At 36.8% G+C, this 22558-nt stretch overlaps 1 protein-coding gene across 5 annotated transcripts in view; it reads left to right on the plus strand.

The window, feature by feature from the left end:
* Positions 1-22558, plus strand: part of acap3b (ArfGAP with coiled-coil, ankyrin repeat and PH domains 3b) — a 96367-nt gene that overhangs the window by 62161 nt on the left and 11648 nt on the right. For all 5 annotated transcript variants that reach the window (XM_089124872.1, XM_089124870.1, XM_089124873.1 and 2 more), the window contains exons 7-18: positions 4-48; positions 130-225; positions 1255-1329; positions 13136-13248; positions 13327-13378; positions 13668-13768; positions 13838-13949; positions 15917-16125; positions 18442-18511; positions 19921-20015; positions 21008-21222; positions 21338-21433. In XM_089124872.1, coding sequence (XP_088980998.1) covers positions 4-48; positions 130-225; positions 1255-1329; positions 13136-13248; positions 13327-13378; positions 13668-13768; positions 13838-13949; positions 15917-16125; positions 18442-18511; positions 19921-20015; positions 21008-21222; positions 21338-21433 — 1279 coding nt within the window. The remainder of the gene's footprint in view (positions 1-3; positions 49-129; positions 226-1254; positions 1330-13135; positions 13249-13326; positions 13379-13667; positions 13769-13837; positions 13950-15916; positions 16126-18441; positions 18512-19920; positions 20016-21007; positions 21223-21337; positions 21434-22558) is intronic.

Raw genomic sequence — 22558 nt, forward strand, 5'->3', positions numbered from 1 at the left:
CAGATCAATGTTCTTCAAGCCAAAAAGAAATTTGAGATTTTGGATTCGGTGAGTAAAGAAACAGCACATTAAACCAGCATCCTCCCTCTTCATAGTTTGCGTACTGACGTGTTTCTCTGTCCTCCACAGATGCTGTCGTTCATGCAGGCTCAGTACAGTCTGTTCCAGCAGGGCTTCAACCTCCTGGACGAGATCGACCCCTACATGAAGAAGCTGGCTGCCGAGGTGAGATGCATCTACACCTCTCATTAACTCGTGCTCATTAGGGCCCCTGTGCACCTGCTGTCCCGAGACACCTGCGCCTAATGCTGGACATGTGCTGACGGGCCCCAGGCTCCACATTAACACACGCCTAATGAGGGAAAATGAGGGATAATGTCTATCCTCGAGGGTGCATCTGTCTGAGGCGGGCTCTGTACGATTTTGGGTTGTCCCAGAGATGAAAGATGACCAATCATGGCGATTTAAATAGTGGACGGGCGTTGTCACAGTCTTAGCATGTGTTTGGTGCTGCAACCGTCTACTGACTAGCCAATAAATGCATTGATCAACGCGACACGGCTCTAAAACTTAACTTTCCTCAATTTACAAAATTGGCATGCCAAGTTTTATTGCCAAGACGCACTCACCTAATGGATTATTAGGAACAAATGTTCAATTTCTCATTAATGCAATTATCTAATCAACCAATCACATGGCAGTTGCTTCAATGCATTTAGGGGTCAAGACAATCTCCTGAACTCCAAACTGAATGTCAGAATGGGAAAGAAAGGGGATTTAAGCAATTTTGAGTCTGAGTATTTCACAATCTGCTCAGTTACTGGGATTTTCACACACAACCATTTCTAGGGTTTACAAAGAATGGAGTGAAAAGGGAAATACATCCAGTATGGGTCAGTCCTGTGGGCCAAAACGCCTTGTTGATGCCTTGTTGGTGGTGGTGTAATGGTGTGGGGATGTTTTCTTGGCACACTTTAGGCCCCTTAGTGCCAATTGGGCATCGTTTAAATGCCACGGCCTACCTGAGCATTGTTTCTGACCATGTCCATCCCTTTATGGCCACCATGTCCCCATCCTCTGATGGCTACTTCCAGCAGGATAATGCACCATGTCACAAAGCTGGAATCATTTCAAATTGGTTTCTTGAATATGACAATGAGTTCACATATTCATATATCATAAAAGGAGTGTCACAGACATGAAAAAAACTCGACTCGACTTTATAACCCAATGTCCTTTGTGTTTGTACTTCAGTTGGATCAGCTGGTCATTGATTCTGCTATGGAGAAGAGAGAGATGGAGCACAAACACGCCACCATACAGCAAAGAGTGAGAACATCTGCTTTCTCTTCCTCATTTCCATATCGATCCGTCTCGTCCCTTCTCACTCTTTCTCCTCTTCCTCTAAATGCCTCTTTCCATAATGGCGTTATTTCAGGACATCAAACGAACAACTATTTCACAAACCCACATCCTTCCCGCCTCAGATCCTCAGTTTAATTTGACTAGACAGATCTAGGTGACTTCTGAATTATTAATCCTAAAATAAAAAAAGTGTTTTTCTGCTGAGAATCAGGTGTCAGGTAAAGTTATTTCCTCTGAAGCAGTGACACACTTCCTGTCATAATATTGTCCTCTCACTCAAGCCCTTTGCTGTCATGTTCGTGCTCATCTGACAGTTCGCATAAACGTCAGCGTGCCACTAGCGATATAGATAACGCAAGAAGAAAGACTCGGCCTCTGTTTGTGTGTATGACTCTGTTTGTGTGTATGTTTGTTCAAAGTGCTTCATCACCATATCAATAAAGGATGATGTCCTGCCCTGTCCAGATCTCTGCAGGAATTTGGCCCAACAGACACACACACACACTCTCGCTAACGTCCATCTGCTAGCACACTGCATCGCTGCCAACAGACCCGAGCCAGAAACTCTGACTTCTCCAAGCGCCCCTGAATCTTTGTCTCGGCTTGTCTTTGCACAGATACCAGTATTGATAACAGATTAGCACATTTTTAGACAACAGTTGTGTGTGTGAAGGCAGAAACCAAGTCTAAAATAGATATAAACACCTCACAGAGATCATCAATCATAATTTTGTGACAATTTGCATTGATCATTGGGATCTGGACGTGGCAGTTTGCCTCCGTTAATGATCTAATATCCATTACCAAGATAATGGATGTGGTTTATTAAGAACTGCACAGTTGTTTATGAGTGCATGCGTGCAGCGAATTGGAAACGTGATCAAATCTGAACAATAAGAGACTAATTTTCTTTCTCTTTTTCCTCATGTCTGATCTCGTTGTGCCGCCCACTTCCAGACTTTGATACAGGTGAGTCCATTTCTCCTCAATGATAGGATGATTTCTCCGACCAACAAAAGGAAAAAATGTCATTAAATTAAAGGAAATCTGCGAGCCACTAATATACCGTGCCTACCACGAAACTGTATTTTGGATTATTTAATGAGAAAGTATATTTTAAGGAATTATATAGCTGTTTTTTTTACAAACAAATCTAGTCATTGTCCCTCAAATGAAAATAACACTCGTAATTTAATAACACGGTTATGCAATCTTTTTTCCACAACAGATATATTATGTTGTGTCACTTTTTATTTGCATTTTAGACAAAATATTTTAGGTTTTATATAAACAAAATAGAATAAAGTTTATCTGTCACTTATTGGTTCTCTCTAGTTGCTAAAGTTATCACTAATAATTAAGAAACATTACAAAATTTAATCTTAAAAACACATTTTTTTACTTTTTACAATGCTAAATATTATAATCTTGTGACGGTAATAATTTAATAAAACTGTTAAATGTAATCTTAGGGTGTTTGCACCACAACGATGTACAACAAATTATAATCTTTTTCCTTTTTTGTTGTTCGTGTACTGACGACAAAACGTGCAAATGATCCTGTTCACACGGATCCGCAAAAACTATTAAAAACACACGTTCTCCTGCCAGACCAGTAGATGGCGATCTCACTTAGTAAAGAAACACTACGCGCAAATACAAATTCACATTTTTGTCATGTTTTTTTTTTTTTTTTGTAGTTTACATGGAGACGATAATAGTATAGTTTTTAAAAAACTTGCACTCTGAAACCTGTTTATGAAAGTTTCTTTTTCAGGCCCCCAAAACGACATTGTCGTGTAAACGGTCACTTAATCGAAATATTTAAAATGAATGTTTCTTATTCTATATGGTGTATTATGCTGTGGCTTGATCTAAATTCCCTTGTAGCGTTAAAATGATTGATTTTAGTTCAATTTTAAATATTTTTAGACAAAAATACTATTTTTATTTAAACAAAGTAGAAAAATGTTTAATATCTCTCATTTATCGGTTGTCGCTAATAAAGATATGAGCCTGCTTACAGTGTGTGCTTAGTTAGGAAATTAATTTTGTGTTGAACTTTTATTCATTTTATTTCAATACATTTAGATTATAAACTTTCCCTTGCTCTACGGCTACAGGAACACATGATGTTTTCCTTCTCGGGTTTCAGTTGTTTCTCAACTAATGTCAGTCAGCCTTAGGGATGAATTGATTCATAATCTATGGCAGTCACATGCCCTGTCTGGTGTATTCGGTGTGAGAGATGGTGACATCACAGAATTACATGGACAGTACAACATTTGTGCCATTCACGTTGTTTCGATCCTTCTAGTTACAGTCATACAATTACTTTCCCTGGAAACGATATTTTCAGAGCAGCAGTTGTGTAGCCTATTTGATGTATGTTTCTAGACCAGCATTGTAAATAAGGCTACATAATACGTATTAGAGGGTACGTATTGTCGAAAATAAGTCTTTTGTCAAAAAGCTGGCACCAGAAATGGATTTGCGTGTGTTTTTAGTCTGTCAGAGCCACGTGAGGCCGAACCTTCCTCGTTTGCGTCACTGGGACACTTGGGAGTTTCATCTCAGCAGAGCTCTAAGGAGCTTATGGAGCTCTAATGAAATCCAAAAACTGATTTCCTCCTCTTTTATACGTGGACCAACTCATATTCATGTTTATACCACTTAAAATCTTAGTAAACTCATATTTTATTACAAGCAGAAGATAATAATGGAACAAGTCTGCAAAAATGTAAATATCACAAACTATGCAATAAAATGCAGTTCATAAATACAATGATTTGATGATCTATTCTAAGAGAAAAATATTTATAATTTAAACTTTTGGGGGGCATAAAGTCACGTGGTGCCGCTGACTAGATATCATAATAAAGAAAAAAGCTTCATTACCACCATAATGCCTTGGAAATCTGCATGCAATTTTTTGCATACCCATGTCTGTTTGGACCCGGTGGAATGTGAGCTTATAACACAGTCTTAAATTAGTATTTTTCAACTAAAACCATATCGTATCTGATCAATAACTTTCATTAATGTAAATCTCAAGGTTTTAAATGTTGCCAAATTACTACTTTTTTAATCATTTCTGTACTTCATCGGAATGGTAAGACACTTGATAAAAGTTGTGGCTCTTGCTATGTGAACACAAACAAAAATCACGGACCTGATTCGAAAAGCTTAAATGGTCCTGAAAAAATGACTCTAAAATTAGCTAATTGGAAATGAATGGGAGACGAATTTCATCTAGTGGGAACGTTTGATACTTGATCCAAACAAATTCTTACTGAAAGCTACATTTTTTTAAGAAATCAATCTCAAATTTGGAACACAACTTCTTTAGATGTATGGCTTTGATTTTTCTGTTTTAGAAAACATATATATTTCATATAAAACATTTTAAAAATAGTACTTTTTTAATGCTTACCACAAGTGTATGTATGCCTTCCGCGTCAAAATTGAATTCTGAATGCATGATGGGGTTTTAAAAGTATACAATTCTTGATAAGAAAACTCTTAAATTGTTTGACATAATCTTGTGGTAATTTATATATTAAAATTTTTCATATTAAATTCACACAGTGCAACTAACATGCAGCACCAGGTGAGTGTGTGTGTGTGTGTGTTGAGACTCTCAAGTCAGCCGAGGTCTGGAAGTTTCTCACTGGGCACTTTGCCTACTTCTGCCCTGGCCAACACCGCTAAACATAGCAGATGGCAGAGACCCGATGCTTAGAGAGGGCAAGAGTTGGCGCGCCAAAAACATGGACAAATTAGTGCCACCAACTGTCCCGAACAGAGGGAGCTTGATTCAAGAGCGCTGCTCACTCAAGTGCACACGTGCGAGTGTGATTGTCTGCAGGGCAAGACTGTAATCTAGAACATGACTTGCAGATGAATTGAACCTCCTGTTTCTGCAATAACAACAACAAGATTTTAGAGGCCAACATGAGGTAAACATTCACATGACAAAATCTGTTAGGAGCCTCAGCAGAGCAATTTGTAGTGCCATCCTGTTTCTTTCCACATCCAAGCTTTTTTGCCAGTAATATAGACTCATTTGGACTTCTTTGTGTGGGGACAAGACTTGAATAGCTTTGTATTAATGGCATAAAAGCATAATAAAAGTCCTTATTCATAATACAATTTCTTATTCATTTTCCCCAAGCTATCAAATCTTTTTCATCTAACTATTTTTTTTATGTTTTGTGACCCATCATGATGCATCGAAGTTAAGTTTTGGGTGAACTGTCTCTTTAAGAGTGATATCAAATGAACATAAACATTTTTTAAACTCTTACCACCCCCGTTCTTTAGTGCATTTGGTTTGTGTATTTATGGTATTCAAAGTTACGAGATAAAAGGAAAAGCAGATGTTAGAGACAGGCAGAGTACTGGGACAAAAATAATTGTATAACAAAAAAGGACATTTGAATTACAAAGAAAAGTGGGTTGCTAAACAGCTAAAGAAAAGAGCGAGGAACATTTGACCTGCGGATAAAAGAGAGTGAGAAACTAATTTGGGAGAAAGAGAACAGCTGTAAAGTCCGTAATAAGCTTAAAGCGTGCAGCATGGCATTCAGTACGTCTCGTCCGGTATGTTCTACACACTTCCACAAAACAGCATGTTGTCCTGTGACCTGTTGACCCCGAGGGGTGAGGAACATCTCTACCAAGTTCAGTCACACAGCCTGTGAGAAAATGTTAATCACAGAGTGTAATGTTAGTGTCATTGAGATACTATTACATATATTTTGTTTCGCGTCAGGGTCCTGATCACTCTGTCAGGGTGTATTCTGAGATGTACATTATCCCTTCCTGAAGGTCAGATGTCCAGATATGGAATATCTGTGGATACCACATTTGGAAGTGGCTCAGAATGGATGTATTAAAATAAGATCTTGTGGTGATTTGTGTTTACACGTGTGCAACAAATTCCAATGCAAGTAAAAAAAATCAGATTTTTTGTGCCATTGTAAACGTTGCCTATGTTTCAAGTTCCGTTTTGTGAGGTAATGCTTTAAATATGAGTTTTGGTGGAGGGTGAACCAACTCAAGTGTGATAAGGAGATGCACTTCCCCGAATACAGAAACGTACTGCAAATACTCACAACACAACCGTATACAGAAACGCGCTGCGAATACTCACAACACAACCAAATACAGAAACGTGATGCAAATACTCACAACACAACCGAATACAGAAAAGTGCTGCAAATACTCACAACACAACCGAATACAGAAACGCTCTGCAAATACTCACAACACAACCGAATACAGAAACGCGCTGCAAATACTCACAACACAACCAAATACAGAAAAGCGCTTCAAATACTCACAACACAACCGAATACAGAAACGCGCTGCAAATACTCGCAACACAACCGAATACAGAAACGTGATGCAAATACTCACAACACAACCAAATACAGAAACGCGCTGCAAATACTCACAACACAAGCAAATACAGAAACGTGCTCCAAATACTCTCAACACAACCAAATACAGAAACGTGATGCAAATACTCACAACACAACCGAATACAGAAAAACGCTTCAAATACTCACAACACAACCGAATACAGAAACGCACACTGCAAATACTCACAACACAACCGAATACAGAAACGTGATGCAAATACTCACAACACAACCGAATACAGAAAAACGCTTCAAATACTCACAACACAACCGAATACAGAAACGCACACTGCAAATACTCACAACACAACCAAATACAGAAACGCACTGCAAATACTCTCAACACAAGCAAATACAGAAACGCACTGCAAATACTCACAACACAACCAAATACAGAAACGTGATGCAAATACTCACAACACAAGCAAATACAGAAACGTGCTCCAAATACTCTCAACACAACCAAATACAGAAACGTGATGCAAATACTCACAACACAACCGAATACAGAAACGCGCTGCAAATACTCGCAACACAACCGAATACAGAAACGTGATGCAAATACTCACAACACAACCGAATACAGAAACGCGCTGCAAATACTCACAACACAACCAAATACAGAAACGTGCTCCAAATACTCTCAACACAACCAAATACAGAAACGTGATGCAAATACTCACAACACAACCGAATACAGAAACGCGCTGCAAATACTCACAACGCAACCAAATACAGAAAAGTGCTTCAAATACTCACAACACAACCGAATACAGAAACGCACTGCAAATACTCACAACACAACCGAATACAGAAACGTGATGCAAATACTCACAACACAACCAAATACAGAAACGTGATGCAAATACTCACAACACAACCGAATACAGAAACGCGCTGCGAATACTCACAACACAACCGAATACAGAAACGCGCTGGAAATACTCACAACACAACCGAATACAGAAACGTGATGCAAATACTCACAACACAACCGAATACAGAAACGCACTGCAAATACTCACAACACAACCGAATACAGAAACGTGATGCAAATACTCACAACACAACCGAATACAGAAACGCGCTGCAAATACTCACAACACAACCAAATACAGAAACGTGCTCCAAATACTCTCAACACAACCAAATACAGAAACGTGATGCAAATACTCACAACACAACCGAATACAGAAACGCGCTGCAAATACTCACAACGCAACCAAATACAGAAAAGTGCTTCAAATACTCACAACACAACCGAATACAGAAACGCACTGCAAATACTCACAACACAACCGAATACAGAAACGTGATGCAAATACTCACAACACAACCAAATACAGAAACGTGATGCAAATACTCACAACACAACCGAATACAGAAACGCGCTGCGAATACTCACAACACAACCGAATACAGAAACGCGCTGGAAATACTCACAACACAACCGAATACAGAAACGTGATGCAAATACTCACAACACAACCAAATACAGAAACGTGATGCAAATACTCACAACACAACCGAATACAGAAACGCACTGCAAATACTCACAACACAACCGAATACAGAAACGTGATGCAAATACTCACAACACAACCAAATACAGAAACGTGATGCAAATACTCACAACACAACCGAATACAGAAAAGCGCTTCAAATACTCTCAACACAACCAAATACAGAAACGTGATGCAAATACTCACAACACAACCGAATACAGAAACGCTCTGCAAATACTCACAACGCAACCAAATACAGAAAAGTGCTTCAAATACTCACAACACAACCGAATACAGAAACGCACTGCAAATACTCACAACACAACCGAATACAGAAACGTGATGCAAATACTCACAACACAACCAAATACAGAAACGTGATGCAAATACTCACAACACAACCGAATACAGAAACGCGCTGCGAATACTCACAACACAAGCAAATACAGAAACGTGATGCAAATACTCACAACACAACCGAATACAGAAACGTGATGCAAATACTCACAACACAACCGAATACAGAAACGCGCTGCAAATACTCACAACACAAGCAAATACAGAAACATGCTCCAAATACTCAACACAACCCAATACAGAAACGTGATGCAAATACTCACAACACAACCAAATACAGAAACGCTCTGCAAATACTCACAACACAACCAAATACAGAAACGCACGGCAAATACTCACAACACAACCGAATACAGAAACGCACGGCAAATACTCACAACACAACCGAATACAGAAATACGCTGCAAATACTCACAACAAGCGACGAACCTGCTTATTGTTAAGTGTCTACTCGGCAGTGGTTTTGTTAATGACCTTGTGAGGTTTTTTTTATAATCTTAACATCCAGTTCATTTGTGTGCTGTATTTGCAGCCCTTCCATGATGTTTTCTTAATTTTTGGTGTTTTTCTATTTGCATGTGTTTTCTTCAGCTGCAGCACATTGAGCTCTCTCAGCCACCATACAAATCCACAAAAAGAAATCGTGTTTTTTGCTGTTAGTTGTAAGTTCACTGAATGACCATACTATTAGTGGACACGTTGTGTCACCTGGGGATGCACTTTTCCCGAATGCCCACCCTTGGCGACAGCCTCCACAGACCCCAAGACTTGTGCTATACTGACCTCACTCATTAGCAACCTAGCAATTCATAGCGAAACGCTAAAAACCAATCAGAGCACCATAACATCTGACAATCGTAAGCAGCATCCTGCCATTGTCTCATTGAGTTTTGCATAGACAAAATCTTCAGAATATGTAAAGTTCCAAGAAATATATATATGCAAAACATTTTCTTTATAAATGACATATGAGAGCAGAGCAGCTGCGATTCCTGAGCAAAGCGGTGGGCGGAAGCATCCTGTTGATTTATCAGATGATTTGTCTGCAGAGATGCCTGAACATGTTCTCTTCAGTGTGAAGAGTTACGATCTCCCTGGCCGTCCCACCACCTCACTGTTTTACTACCTCCTCGTGTTGCATCTGTCACTCCTACACATGCACACACACACTAACTCACTCTTTTATTCACATGTAACATGCTTCTGGCACCCTTGGGGTTTCTCTTTCTCAGTCTCATTGAGTTCCGCTGTTTGGCAGACTCATCTGCACGAGGTGTGTGTATGTGTGTGCATGCGGTGCTAACACAAAACGTTGCGAATAAAGGACTGAGAACCAGATTGCATTTGTTTATTTTGCAATTGTTTCACAAGCTGAACATACGCAAGTTTCTTTGTGTTGAATTTGACTTGCAAAATGTGCAGTTTTACTTTTACCACAAATGTTTGAGATGATGAAAAAGAAAAGGAGAAATCTTTTCTAAATCTACTTGAAAACACGTGCCAATTTCTTAGAAATGCTATCTTATTAATGTTTCATGCATTTATACAAAAAAGGGTTTTTCTATTTTCAACAAAAATGTAATAGCGTTAATATTAAGAAGAAAAAAATATTTTCCATTATTTATCATTAGTTTTATTTTACTATTTACTATTATATTATTATTATTATTAATTTAAAATGTTTGTTTTTTCCCGCAAAAAAAAAAAAATAGTTGCTGCATTTGACGTAAAAAGATTAAAATATCATATTTTCCGACTTTTTGACCTTGACATAAAAAGTTCATATTTTCCGTTTAATTGTTTTTTGTTGTTTTTTTTTGTGTTTTTTTTTTTGTCACAAACACACACACAAAAATGAACATTTGCATATTGGTTACACCAAACTGAATTGAATTTGGTGGACTCAATCTACAATCTATTTGTAATATTTTGTAATAAATGTTTTACAGGTATACACACACAAATATATTAGTTATTAATATTATATAATATTTATTACAAATGTGTTATTCTATATATAATTTTACAATATATTTGTAAAAATTCATAACACATTGTTTTCTAAATTAAATGCTCTACTAATGTTAAAAGAAAAATTAAAGAGCAAAATATTTTTTGAACATTTTATGAATATAAATTGATCTTATTGCACTAATTAAGGTTCAGTGTCATAATTTTCGTTATCCGTAACAAGTGGAACATCTCATGCAATCCATCCACTTGTTCGAGAGTGTGAGAGCTGGAAGAAACAGCTTCTCAGGAGTCAGGAGGGGTTTAGGGGGCAATAACGCTCGCTTGATTAAACAGCAATGTTCCTGCGCACTGTCAGACAGATGGACGGGACATCTTAAAACGCGACTCTCGCGAGTGGGGAGCGCGCTTGAGCACCTCGCGCTCATAAATCCGCGAATGACGCGGTGCTTCTGTACGTGGCTGTGAAATTATGTTTGCGGTCGGCACTCTGACTGAGGTCAGGGGGCAAAGCGAAGAGCAGGGCACATAAATCGACAGCTGTATGCTAATTATGTGATTATTGAGCAGTAGATGGCTGATGCGCAGGCTCGCCGCTGGCATTCGCGTGTCGCTCGCGCTTGAGTGAGGAGTGCGCACGAGGGCAATGAAGCGCGTGCCTTTGACTTTGACGTGAGATGGCTTCACTGTAGGGAAACAAGACTGAGCTCTTTGGGGAAACTGCTTGTTGTTCAATTATTACTGATGCTTCTGGATAAACATTTTTTAAAGATGAAGATATTCGGGAGGTTGAAGTATACCCTGGTGAGTTAGAATTAATCATCTGTGCTTTATATCAATATGAACTGTTGAGATATTATTTGTTACACGTACTGGATACATATTTTATTACTGTATTTAACATTATTTTTCTGAGTAGTCATGTATTTTTTAGTTAGTGTGTATTTTACTTTTTATTACAGATGTCTTCGACCTTTTTCAGGCCAAGGATGCCTTAATGAATAGAGAGATGAAGCAACTATACAATTAAAACTCAGTGTTGCATATGAAATGAAGAGTTCATATGCAAAAGCCTCTAAGTGCCATTTGAAATTTTCTTCTAGAATGATCATTTTTATCAAGCTTATATATTCAAGTTCAGTAAAATTACTGAACTTGAATATATAAGCTTGATAAAAATGATCATTCTAGAAGAAAATTTCAAATGGCATTTAGAGGCTTTTGCATCTGAACTCTTCAAATATAACTTAAAACACTCTTATTGAACCGTAAAGCCTGACATGAAATAACATGCTGCTATTTTGAAATTGAACAATTTATTAGAGCTTTAGACAAAACATTTTTAAAAAATCTTTTCAATAGGTTTGCATATATGTTTTATTTTGAGGGCCATATTTAATACATCAGACTTTTGTGGTTCATATACAGTATGATAGGAGAAAATGGAGCTCATACTACACTTTAAAAAAAAGGTTAAAAAGCTGTCACTGGGGCTGTACCTTTTCAAAAGGTAAACTTTTGTCCATTTCATGAGCTAATAAGTACATTTTAGGTGTTAATATGTACATTTTGGGTGCTAATATGTACATTTTAAGTGTTAATATGTACATTTTAAGTGTTAATATGTACATTTTAGGTGCTAATATGTCCATTCCAGGAGCTAATATGTCAATTTTAGGTGGTAATATGTACATTTTAGGTGCTAATATGTCAATTTCATGAGCTAATATGTCCTTTTTAGGTGGTAGTGTGTCCATTTTAGGTGCTAATATGTACCACTAAGGTACCAATATGCAGCCTTTGGGTATAAAAGTGTAACTTTTGAAAAGGTACAGCCCCAGTGACAGCTTTTGTACCTTTTTTTCTGAGAGTGTAAGGAGAAAAAAATATTCAGACACCCGATTTGTTATTTATTTGTCCAAAACAAAGATGATAAAATTCTGAAAGCTTGCAATGTGAATCAGTATGAGAACAGACTAATTACATAAAATGCATATAAATATCAGTTTTCTTATATTGAGATTGTTTTTTTACATGCTTTTCTGTAATCGTTAGGTGTAGGCGTAGGGGTTGGTTCAGGCCACTATAGCCTGATATCAAATCAATGGAAATCTATGCAATGTCCTTACTTATATAATGAAACAAACGTGTGTGTGTGTGTGTGTGTGGTCAGAGCACAAAACTTGAAAAATCCATTGGAAGGTGAGTGTCATTGATGTTGGAGATTCACTCATTGAGCATTTTAGAAAGCATCGCTAACATCTCAATAGCAACACAGTTGGTTTATAGATTGAGCAATACCTCCGAGTCAGGAACGCCATTCAGAGGCCGCCGGTCATTATTGATTGAAATAAGAGGGATTAGATATGGCTGCTATGGTCATGGGGATTATGTTTTGACTGATAGGGATTAAGTTTTGTCTTTTGTCTGTCTCGCAGAAGACTTAACAGAACAATAAGGGTCTAGTTTGTGTGTGTGAATGACGGAGAGCTGCTCTGTTTTGCGCGGCAGGATTTTGCTTACGATGACTCCAAGGCAGAATTCAACATGGATGCTCCCAATGGTGTCGTGATGGAGGGATACCTGTTCAAGAGGGCGAGCAATGCGTTCAAGACGTGGAACAGGTAAATACAGGCTCTATATGTACTGTATGTATACCATGCATTTTGTGGAGAAGATCTAATGTTTTCCTCTCGTAACAGGCGATGGTTTTCGATACAGAACAGTCAACTAGTGTATCAGAAGAGACTAAAAGTGAGTGTTTCAACTTTTCTACATTCTTCATATAGCACCTTTTAACCTATATCGAACCATAAAGAGTTGTCAGGTGCTTCGTATATTAGAACTTTGTAGAGGTTAGTTTATTTCAATGTTATGAAACTGCTCATAAACATACTTTATTACTTATAAAAAGTATTGTGCCATCATTTAAGACATTTCTCCTCTGAGTGTAGGATTCAGATATTTACTCTTAGAGACTTTTACTGCTTTCAAGTGCTGCACATGACTATTGTGACCTGACCTGATCTGCTGTGTGTCGTAGGACGTTTTGACCGTGGTTGTGGAGGACCTGCGGCTTTGCTCTGTGAAACCATGTGAAGACATTGAGAGAAGGTTCTGTTTTGAAGTGGTGTCGCCTACAAAGTGAGTACTGTGTCATGTGAGTGTGTGTGTGTGTGTGCGGTATCTAATATGCGAATCAACCCCCATCAGGAGCTGTATGCTGCAGGCTGAATCGGAGAAGCTCCGTCAAGCTTGGATTCAGGCGGTTCAGGCCAGCATTGCTTCTGCCTACAGAGAGATTTCTGAAAACTATTACATAGAGGTCAGTCTTAATAACTCTCTGAGAAGCTGTGTATAATGTGTCAGTGTCACACATGCATGGCATTTAAAGGAGTAGTTCACTTTTAAAAAAAAACTTTTGCTGATAATTTACTCACCCCCATGTCATCCAAGATGTCCATGTCTTTCTTTCTTCAGTCGAAAAGAAATTAAGGTTTTTGATGAAAACATTCCAGGATTTTTCTCCATATAATGGACTTCAATGGGGTCCAAACGGTTCAAGGTCCAAATGAGAGTTTCAGTGCAGCTTCAAAGGGCTTTAAACGACACCAGACGATGAAAAAGGGTCTTATCAAGCGAAATGAACAAATCTTTTTTAGTCATTTCGTTCATTTTGTTCGTTGAATAAACAAACAAAGAGTCACGAACTCGCATCACAGAACAGAGCAAGGCGAGCATTTGAGCTTATAAAACTTAAACTTTGTTATTTATTTTTTAAATGAGTGATCGTTTCACTTAATAAGACCCTTATACTGTATATATATATATATATGCTGTATATAGATTTATATATAATTTATATTATATATAAATATAAATATTTTATATGTAAATACATTTTTTTTTCTTAAATATACATACATGTGTGTGTGTATATATATATATATATATATATGAAGAGTTCAGATGCAAAAGCCTCTAAATGCCATTTGAAATTTTCTTCTTTAATGATGATTTTTATCAAACTTGTATATTTAAGTTCAGTAATTTCACTTAAATAACAATTAATATGTAATTATCATTGCCATTTAAGTGAAATCACTGAACTTAAATATACAAGTTTGATAAAAATCATCATTAAAGAAGAAAATTTCAATTGGCATTTAGAGGCTTTTGCATCTGAACTCTTCATATATATACAAAATAATTATACACAGTTCACCAAATTTTATTTTGGATGCGATTAATCACGATTAATCGTTTGACAGCCGTAGTTTTTTTTAAAGTGAACTACTCCTTTAATATCAATATAAACTGTAAACTGGTGAAAAGTAATTTCAAAGTTCAGATCAAAGTTTGGAATTGGGTCAGTGACAAATAGGAAAGAATAAGAAAAAATATTTAAAAAAAACTATTTTAAATCCTCATTTATAGCTCTTAAAAATGTACCAAGTTAAACGTTTTTTTGATATAATTTCAAGCAACGTATAAATTGAATGACTTTAAAAATGCTATGTGGTATAATAAAGTTCCTTACACATAAAATAAACTTGAATGTACACATCATCATAATCATTCATTTTCAAAAAGGTTTCAAATAAACCAGAACCGTTTTTTACAATTTACAATACGGAACTAATTTGTCTTTTTATAAAACGGTCAAATTATCCGATATGATGTCATTTCCTCTATTATGGTTGTTTTTTCGCACCACATGATATATTAATATTTTAAAAATATATTAATAAGCAGTGAAGCACTTATGCCCCCCCCCCCCTTAATTATTTTCCAAAAAATATATTTTTGAAAGTAATTCTTTTTACACATCATAAACTAATAATTGACAAATCTCATTAAATTTTTGTGGTAATTGTGACATTTTATAATCTGTACTAATTTTGCCTTTTTTATTATTATCACATATTTTTTGAGGTTTATTGACCTTGACATACAGTTATGATGATCTTCATAGGTCCTTTCTGTGATGTCATTTCCTGTTTTATGATTTTTTTTTTTCTGTTAGTCGCACCATATGACAGAACAAATATTAAAATATACAAAAATTTTGAAAATATTTTTTTTTTTGAAGATAGACATGCAGACAAGTACTGTAAATAATGAATTCATATAATTTTACATTTGGGGGAGTTGCACCACATGAATTCCTCAATTGATGTATGAATAGCATACCGTGCCATTGACCCTATTACATATTGCATTTTACACACCGGTAGTTTTGTATTTTCCATCGAGTAGGTATGAGTATAAACTCTTTGTACTGTTTTCCAGCGTCTGGACAGGACAGCTTCTCCCTCCACGAGCAGCATCGACTCCGCCAGCGAGCCGCGGGAGCGTATCGTTCGAGGAGAGAGCATCTTACAGCGCGTGCAGTGTCTGCCGGGAAACGAGATCTGCTGCGACTGTGGCCAGGCCGACCCGCGCTGGGCCAGCATCAACCTCGGCATCCTGCTCTGCATCGAGTGCTCTGGCATACACAGGTCAGAGATCGCTTCCTTTGAGGATGCTAGAAGTTAGAACACACAGCAAAAAGATCCAGGGGGCGGAGTTGCAGATCTAAGGGGTGGGGTTAGGGATCACAGCGCTGAAAAAATGAGAATCGATTAATATCGAGAAATCGATATTTATCACCCAGCCCTAGTCCCAAGCGTCGTTTATCGTTGTTATAATTCATAAAAATGTTATCGGCCAACTGGCGAGTGACACCGTTTTATATACTCGCCAATGCCGATTTTTACTCTTATTTGTCGCTTGGTGAGTATATAAAACGGTGTCACTCGCCAGTTGGCTGGTAACATTTTCATGAATTATAACAACGATAAATGACGCTCGGACAGTGGCAGCGCTTCATTTTAAAGAAAGTTTACGCTCTGACAAAGACATTGCGAAAGGGAGCTCATTTCGTTAATCGTGCTCGTTTTGCGTGCGCTTATGTCTTCTTGAAGTTGGGTGGACAAATTCACACAAAATTGTTAAAAATAGAGAGTAGTCCAGAAAATATAGTCATATGTCTTATATTAGATAGTAGCTCTTAAAGTGACAGCAGCCTAATATTCCTGCTGCTGTCTGTGTATAGGGCTGTTGGAACGAATTCCGAAATTCGAATATAATTCGAATATTAAAAAAATCAATACTATTCGAACGCTAAAGTTACTATTCGAATATTGCTTTTATATATATTTAAAAATAAATATATTCTTCCGAAGTGACCAGGTGTAAACGACCCCGTATCGCTTTCTTATTAACAATAGGAGAGCGCGGGACTAGCTTTCGCGTGGCACATTCGTAAGGTCTTGGTTTCGGGAGATTTTAATCTATCGCAAATCAAAGTGAAAGTAAGTCGCAGACGCTTAACACTACCATTTTCATTAAAAGTAAAGGAACGAAATGATCTTACCAGTTCTGTTGCCGCTCTCCCTTATTGCTGTCTTTGCTGATTTTGAAATTAGCAGATGATCAATAAAATGCAGCTCAAATCTGTTGCTTTCGGTAACGTGCACTTCATTACATCTGTATATAGCGCGGGAATTGAAGATCGGATTTTGCGAAAACACATTTATGTGACCAGGTGTAACTGTAAATGGAATCGGTTTGATAAATCAGAGCTATCCGATCTGAGAACGCATGAAGTGGCCAGGTGTAAACAGCCCCTAAATGTTTATTGTAGTAACGTTAGATGTCCCTCTAGTGGGCCGAACGTGTAACAACAACCACAGGCTATAGTGGCATTGACGATCCATAAGAATGTGTAATGTCGTAAATATTAATAATAGGATAAATTTGAGCATTTAATATTCGAATATTACATAAAATAAGGTATGGAATTCGAATAGTATTATAGAGGAAGATTGACAGCCCTAGTCTGTGTTTTTAATGTTATTCAAACAACAAAACACAAATATAAAAACAAAATCACTGAATGAATCTCAGTCTTGACTGATTTTTACTCTCATTTGTCGCCTGGCGAGTGTTCGTTTTAGGCCGTACACATATAAAGCATTTAACTGTACAATATATATTTATTTGCAACAATTAAATTCTTAAATCTTAATAAGCAGCTAATGGAGTGATGGAAACCAATCTGCATTGACGTTCCAAGTGAAAATAAAGAAGAAATCGCGTTATTTTTGTTGTTCCTTCACCAAGTGTGTTTCAAACGTTTACATAGTCACACAAGTGCCCTGCCTCCTCCAAAGTGCTCACTTCAAGGGCCCTTCAGAGTCAGCGGGCCAAAGGGATGCTCACTTCCTATTATATTTCTAAACATCCGAGAGAGGCCATCTGTTTCTATATTGTTTTGACTGAAGATTGATAGGTCTTAAAGCCTCCTGCGTCAGTGCGTTTATCCCGACTACATCTCCGATGACAGATTGAACCCAACAGCAGACTGGCTTTACGTGAATCAGGCCCTCATCCCTGTGATGCTCATGTACACACACTGCGTCATTCCCTCTGGGTGAAGCACCTTTTCTGCTTCATCAGTTCCTCTGCAGATTAGCGGCGCCGGCCTGATAATCAGATTAAATCTCTCCTGCCTCCTCAAAGACTGCACTCATGATACACAGAGGCACTAGATTTGATTTACTCACATACAACAGAGGGAGATCTGACAGATTCGGATGGGTTTCTACAGTGCCATTGTTCCACTTTGACTAGTATAAGTGAAAAATGTATTTTTAATCACGGCAAAATAGAACTGGATGTATGAAATGTATGTGTGCCTAAATCAGAATAATTCCATATTGAAGATTCTTGATTATAGGGTAATGTTTATGATCTCTATTCTATGTGTGCAGGAGTTTAGGTGTCCACTGCTCTAAAGTTCGCTCTTTAACACTGGACACGTGGGAGCCAGAGCTTATGAAGGTAAGACCTGAGTGATGAAGCGCGATCTGAAAGGGTGAATCTCATTTAACACCAAATTAAAAGATATCAAAGAAAAATAAAATGAAGAAACTTAATTTTCATTGATATATAATACAAATTATATTAAAATAATCTAATATTCTTTACCTTTTTCAAAACTTAATTCTCATTACTATGCAATTGAGTATGCATGTATTATTGTAGTATTTTTATATAAATGTAGTATCTTTATATAAATATTTTTATAGAAGCGTGCATGCAAATGATCTGCATAAAATTCCGTTTTATAATAAAAGAATAATAATAATGAGAATTACAACATAAACAATAAGCGTTATGGGGGATGCTTAATTATGAAAATAGACTTCATTTACAAATAAGTAATGCAGGTGAACATGATGGGTAATGTAGTTCTAATCTAGACTAAATGTGAACAGACATTTACTCATCCCACTAGCACAAAAACAGATTCAGTATTCCTCAATTAAATAAAAACGGTAAACTTGGAATATTAAGGAAAACTACATTTAAAGGAGTAGTTCACTTTAAAAAAAACTTTTGCTGATAATTTACTCACCCCCATGTCATCCAAGATGTCCATGTCTTTCTTTCTTCAGTCGAAAAGAAATTAAGGTTTTTGATGAAAACATTCCAGGATTTTCTCCATATAATGGACTTCAATGGGGTCCAAACGGTTCAATGTCCAAAAGACAGTTTCAGTGCAAACTGTTCAAAGGGCTTTAAACGATTCCAGATGGTGAAAAAGGGTCTTATCAAGCGAAACGATCGCTCATTTAAAAAAAAAAGTTTTATAAGCTCAAATGCTCGCCTTGCTCTGTTCTGTGATGAGCGTTCGTGACTCGAAAAAAGATTTGTTCTTTTTGATAAACTAGTTTGAACTGGAGAGTCACGAACGCGGGTCAAAGCTTTGTTAAACTTTTTTTTTAAATGAGTGATCGTTTCCCTTGATAAGACCCTTTTTCACCATCTGGAATCGTTTAAAGCCCTCTGAACAGTTTGCACTGAAACTGTCTTTTGGACATTGAACCGTTTGGACCCCATTGAAGTCCATTATATGGACAAAATCCTGGAATGTTTTCATCAAAAACCTTAATTTCTTTTCGACTGAAAAGAAAGAAAGACATGGACATCTTGGATGACATGGGGGTGAGTAAATTATCAGCAAAAGTTTTTTTTAAAGTGAACTACTCCTTTTTAAATGTTAAATAACACAAATATACTTTATGGATCTAATCTTACTCTATTAACCAATGTCTTTGCTGCTAAAATCCTATACTTCCTATACTATAGTTTCCTATGCTTTCATTTAATCTTAGATAAGCTTATTACATAGTTTTGGTTCTAATATGTTTGACTTTTATTGATTGAATAATGCTTTATCTCTCCAGCTAATGTGTGAGCTTGGCAACACTGTAATCAACCATATTTATGAAGGTGCGTGTGAGGAACAAGGACTAAAGAAACCCGGTCCCAACAGCTCAAGGTCAGTGTGTGTGGCCAAATCTCTGTATTAATTACCATAATCTATAACTTAAATTAGGGATGCCCGATATATCGGCCTCCATATCGGTATCGCACGAAATATGTTCATTTTAAATGTTATCGTTATCGGCCTGATAACAAAAATTGGTAAATAACAGATTTTTTTTCCTTCATCTGAGACACTTCGGATGCACACTGTTCAACATGATGGTTTTGAATTGATTGAAATGTGATTGAAATCTCTTCAAAAGTCAAGCGCAACAAGTCTGTCATATAGGCTACGTAAAATTATAATGAGATCATTATAATTGTGTGCTTGGGACATGGCTTTTGAATATTGGGAGTTATTTTTGTAATCAGGCTCTCCAAAATTTAATTATAAAACAATTTGGATTTAGATTTTTCCGCCAATATATCGGTTATTGATATTTTCATATCGATATTTTCATATCATATTTTCATAACCTAATAGAGCCCGACCGATAAAGGATTTTGAAGGCCGATACCGATACAAATATTTTTGGTTTTAAAATCCGATATTCCGATATATCGGCCGATATTTTATTTATTTATTTAAAACTGGACATGATAGTCACAAATTTTGTCATGCTTATTTGACTTAAGAGAACTGATGGGGATGTTTTTAATTGTTATTCAAGCAACGTGACCAACTCAACGAGTGTTGCCAACCATTGACGGTGTAGAGCACCCTCTGGTGGACAAACCACACAACTCCAACACTCACGACATGGTTCAAGCGTGTTTTGTCCGTTTTTATTTTATTTTTGAAATATATTTATTTATCGGCCATTATAACTGCCGATACCGATAGTTTGGAAAATGCCTAATATCGGCCGATAATATCGGTCTGCCGATATATCGTTCTGGCTCTAATCCCTAACTTTTTTTTTTCCTTTTGATGTCATTATATTTTTATATATGTAATATTTCATTAATAGAAGCTCCCGTTTGTGCTTCTGATGTTTTATTTAGGCAGGAGAAAGAAGCGTGGATCAAAGCGAAATACGTGGAGAGGAAGTTCCTGAAGAAGATGTGTGGCTCCGAAGCCCTGGTGGAGGGAAGCAGGAAATCCCGTCACTGGAGCGTGAAGAAGTGCAGGAGACACAACAGCTCCATCAGAGCCCCTAAAACACGCCGGAAATACAGGCACGACGCCGGGATCATGTCGCCAGGCAATCTCTCCGCTGGTAATTGCTCGCTCATTTCTGAACATGTTTGTTCTGCTCATCTGAGTTGGACACGGTTGTGTCCAAATCTCATGTCCAATCATCTCAAATGTCCTTCTCTGTTTGTCACCTTCAGCTGCTGCGGCCGCCAAGTTTCGGAGAGAATCTTTGTTTTGTCCCGATGAGCTCGATTCACTCTTCTCTTACTTTGACACAGGCTCAGGGCCTCGCAGTAAGTTTCTTATGAGATTTGATCTTCTAAAGCCCCTGAGACAAATCAAGTCTATCACATATATCTCCTGCTGTCAGTGTTAAGGGAACGTTACTTACAACACTGCAATACTCCCTAAAAAGTAGCTTTTTGTGGTAGGGCTGTCAAACGATTAATCGCATCCAAAATAAAAGTTTGTGTTTACATAATATATGTGGGTGCACTGTGTATAATTATTTTATATATATATAAATACACACACATGCTTGTATATATTTAAGAAATATTTTCATGTGTATACTGTATATAGATAATATATAATATATAAATATTTTATATATAAATAATATTTTTTTCTTAAATATTTATATATGCAAAATAATTATACACAATGCACCCACATATATTATGTAAACACAAACTTTTATTTTGGATCATTTGACAGCCCTATTTTGTGGTACCTACCTAGTTACTTTTTATGGAAAGTAATGTTATTACTTTTACTTTTTTATGTTACTTTTGTTTTTAATAACAAAAAAGTTATGTTTTTGTCAAATGTAAAGTCCCTTTCACACCAAAATTGAAATGAATTGGTCTCAGACTGAAGGAAATGCACATTCACACCGGTACAGTCATTCTGGTGCGTTTCCCCTAAAGCATTGTTAGCCAACTATGTTCGCAAGTTCGTTATCAGCATAGTTTAACGAGTCAGTGTTTCCCACAGTCGCGTGGTTGGAACGACAGCTTATTTTATTGACAGCTCAGTTTATTGTTTGTATGACTCAATAACTCCATAAATCCTTATCTTGAGCCAAATAAGCAAGCTGACATTCAGTACAACCTGTGTCATTTATTTAGAATAAATACAAATTAGAGATGGGCAACGATTAATCGCGATTAAACGCATCCAAAATAAAAGTTTGTGTTTACATAATATATGTGTGTGTGGTGTGTATAATTAATTTGTAGATATAAATACCCACACATTCATGTATATATTTAAGAAATATGTGCATGTATATATTTTATATATATTTATTCACAATTAATATTATATATAAATATAAATATTTGATATATTAATAATAAATTTTTCTTAAATATATACATGCATGTGTGGGTATTTATATATACTAATTAATTATA

The sequence above is a fragment of the Pimephales promelas genome, chromosome 21, assembly GCF_988280905.1.
Source record: "Pimephales promelas chromosome 21, fPimPro1.hap1.1, whole genome shotgun sequence".
Classification (NCBI taxonomy): Eukaryota; Metazoa; Chordata; class Actinopteri; order Cypriniformes; family Leuciscidae; genus Pimephales; species Pimephales promelas.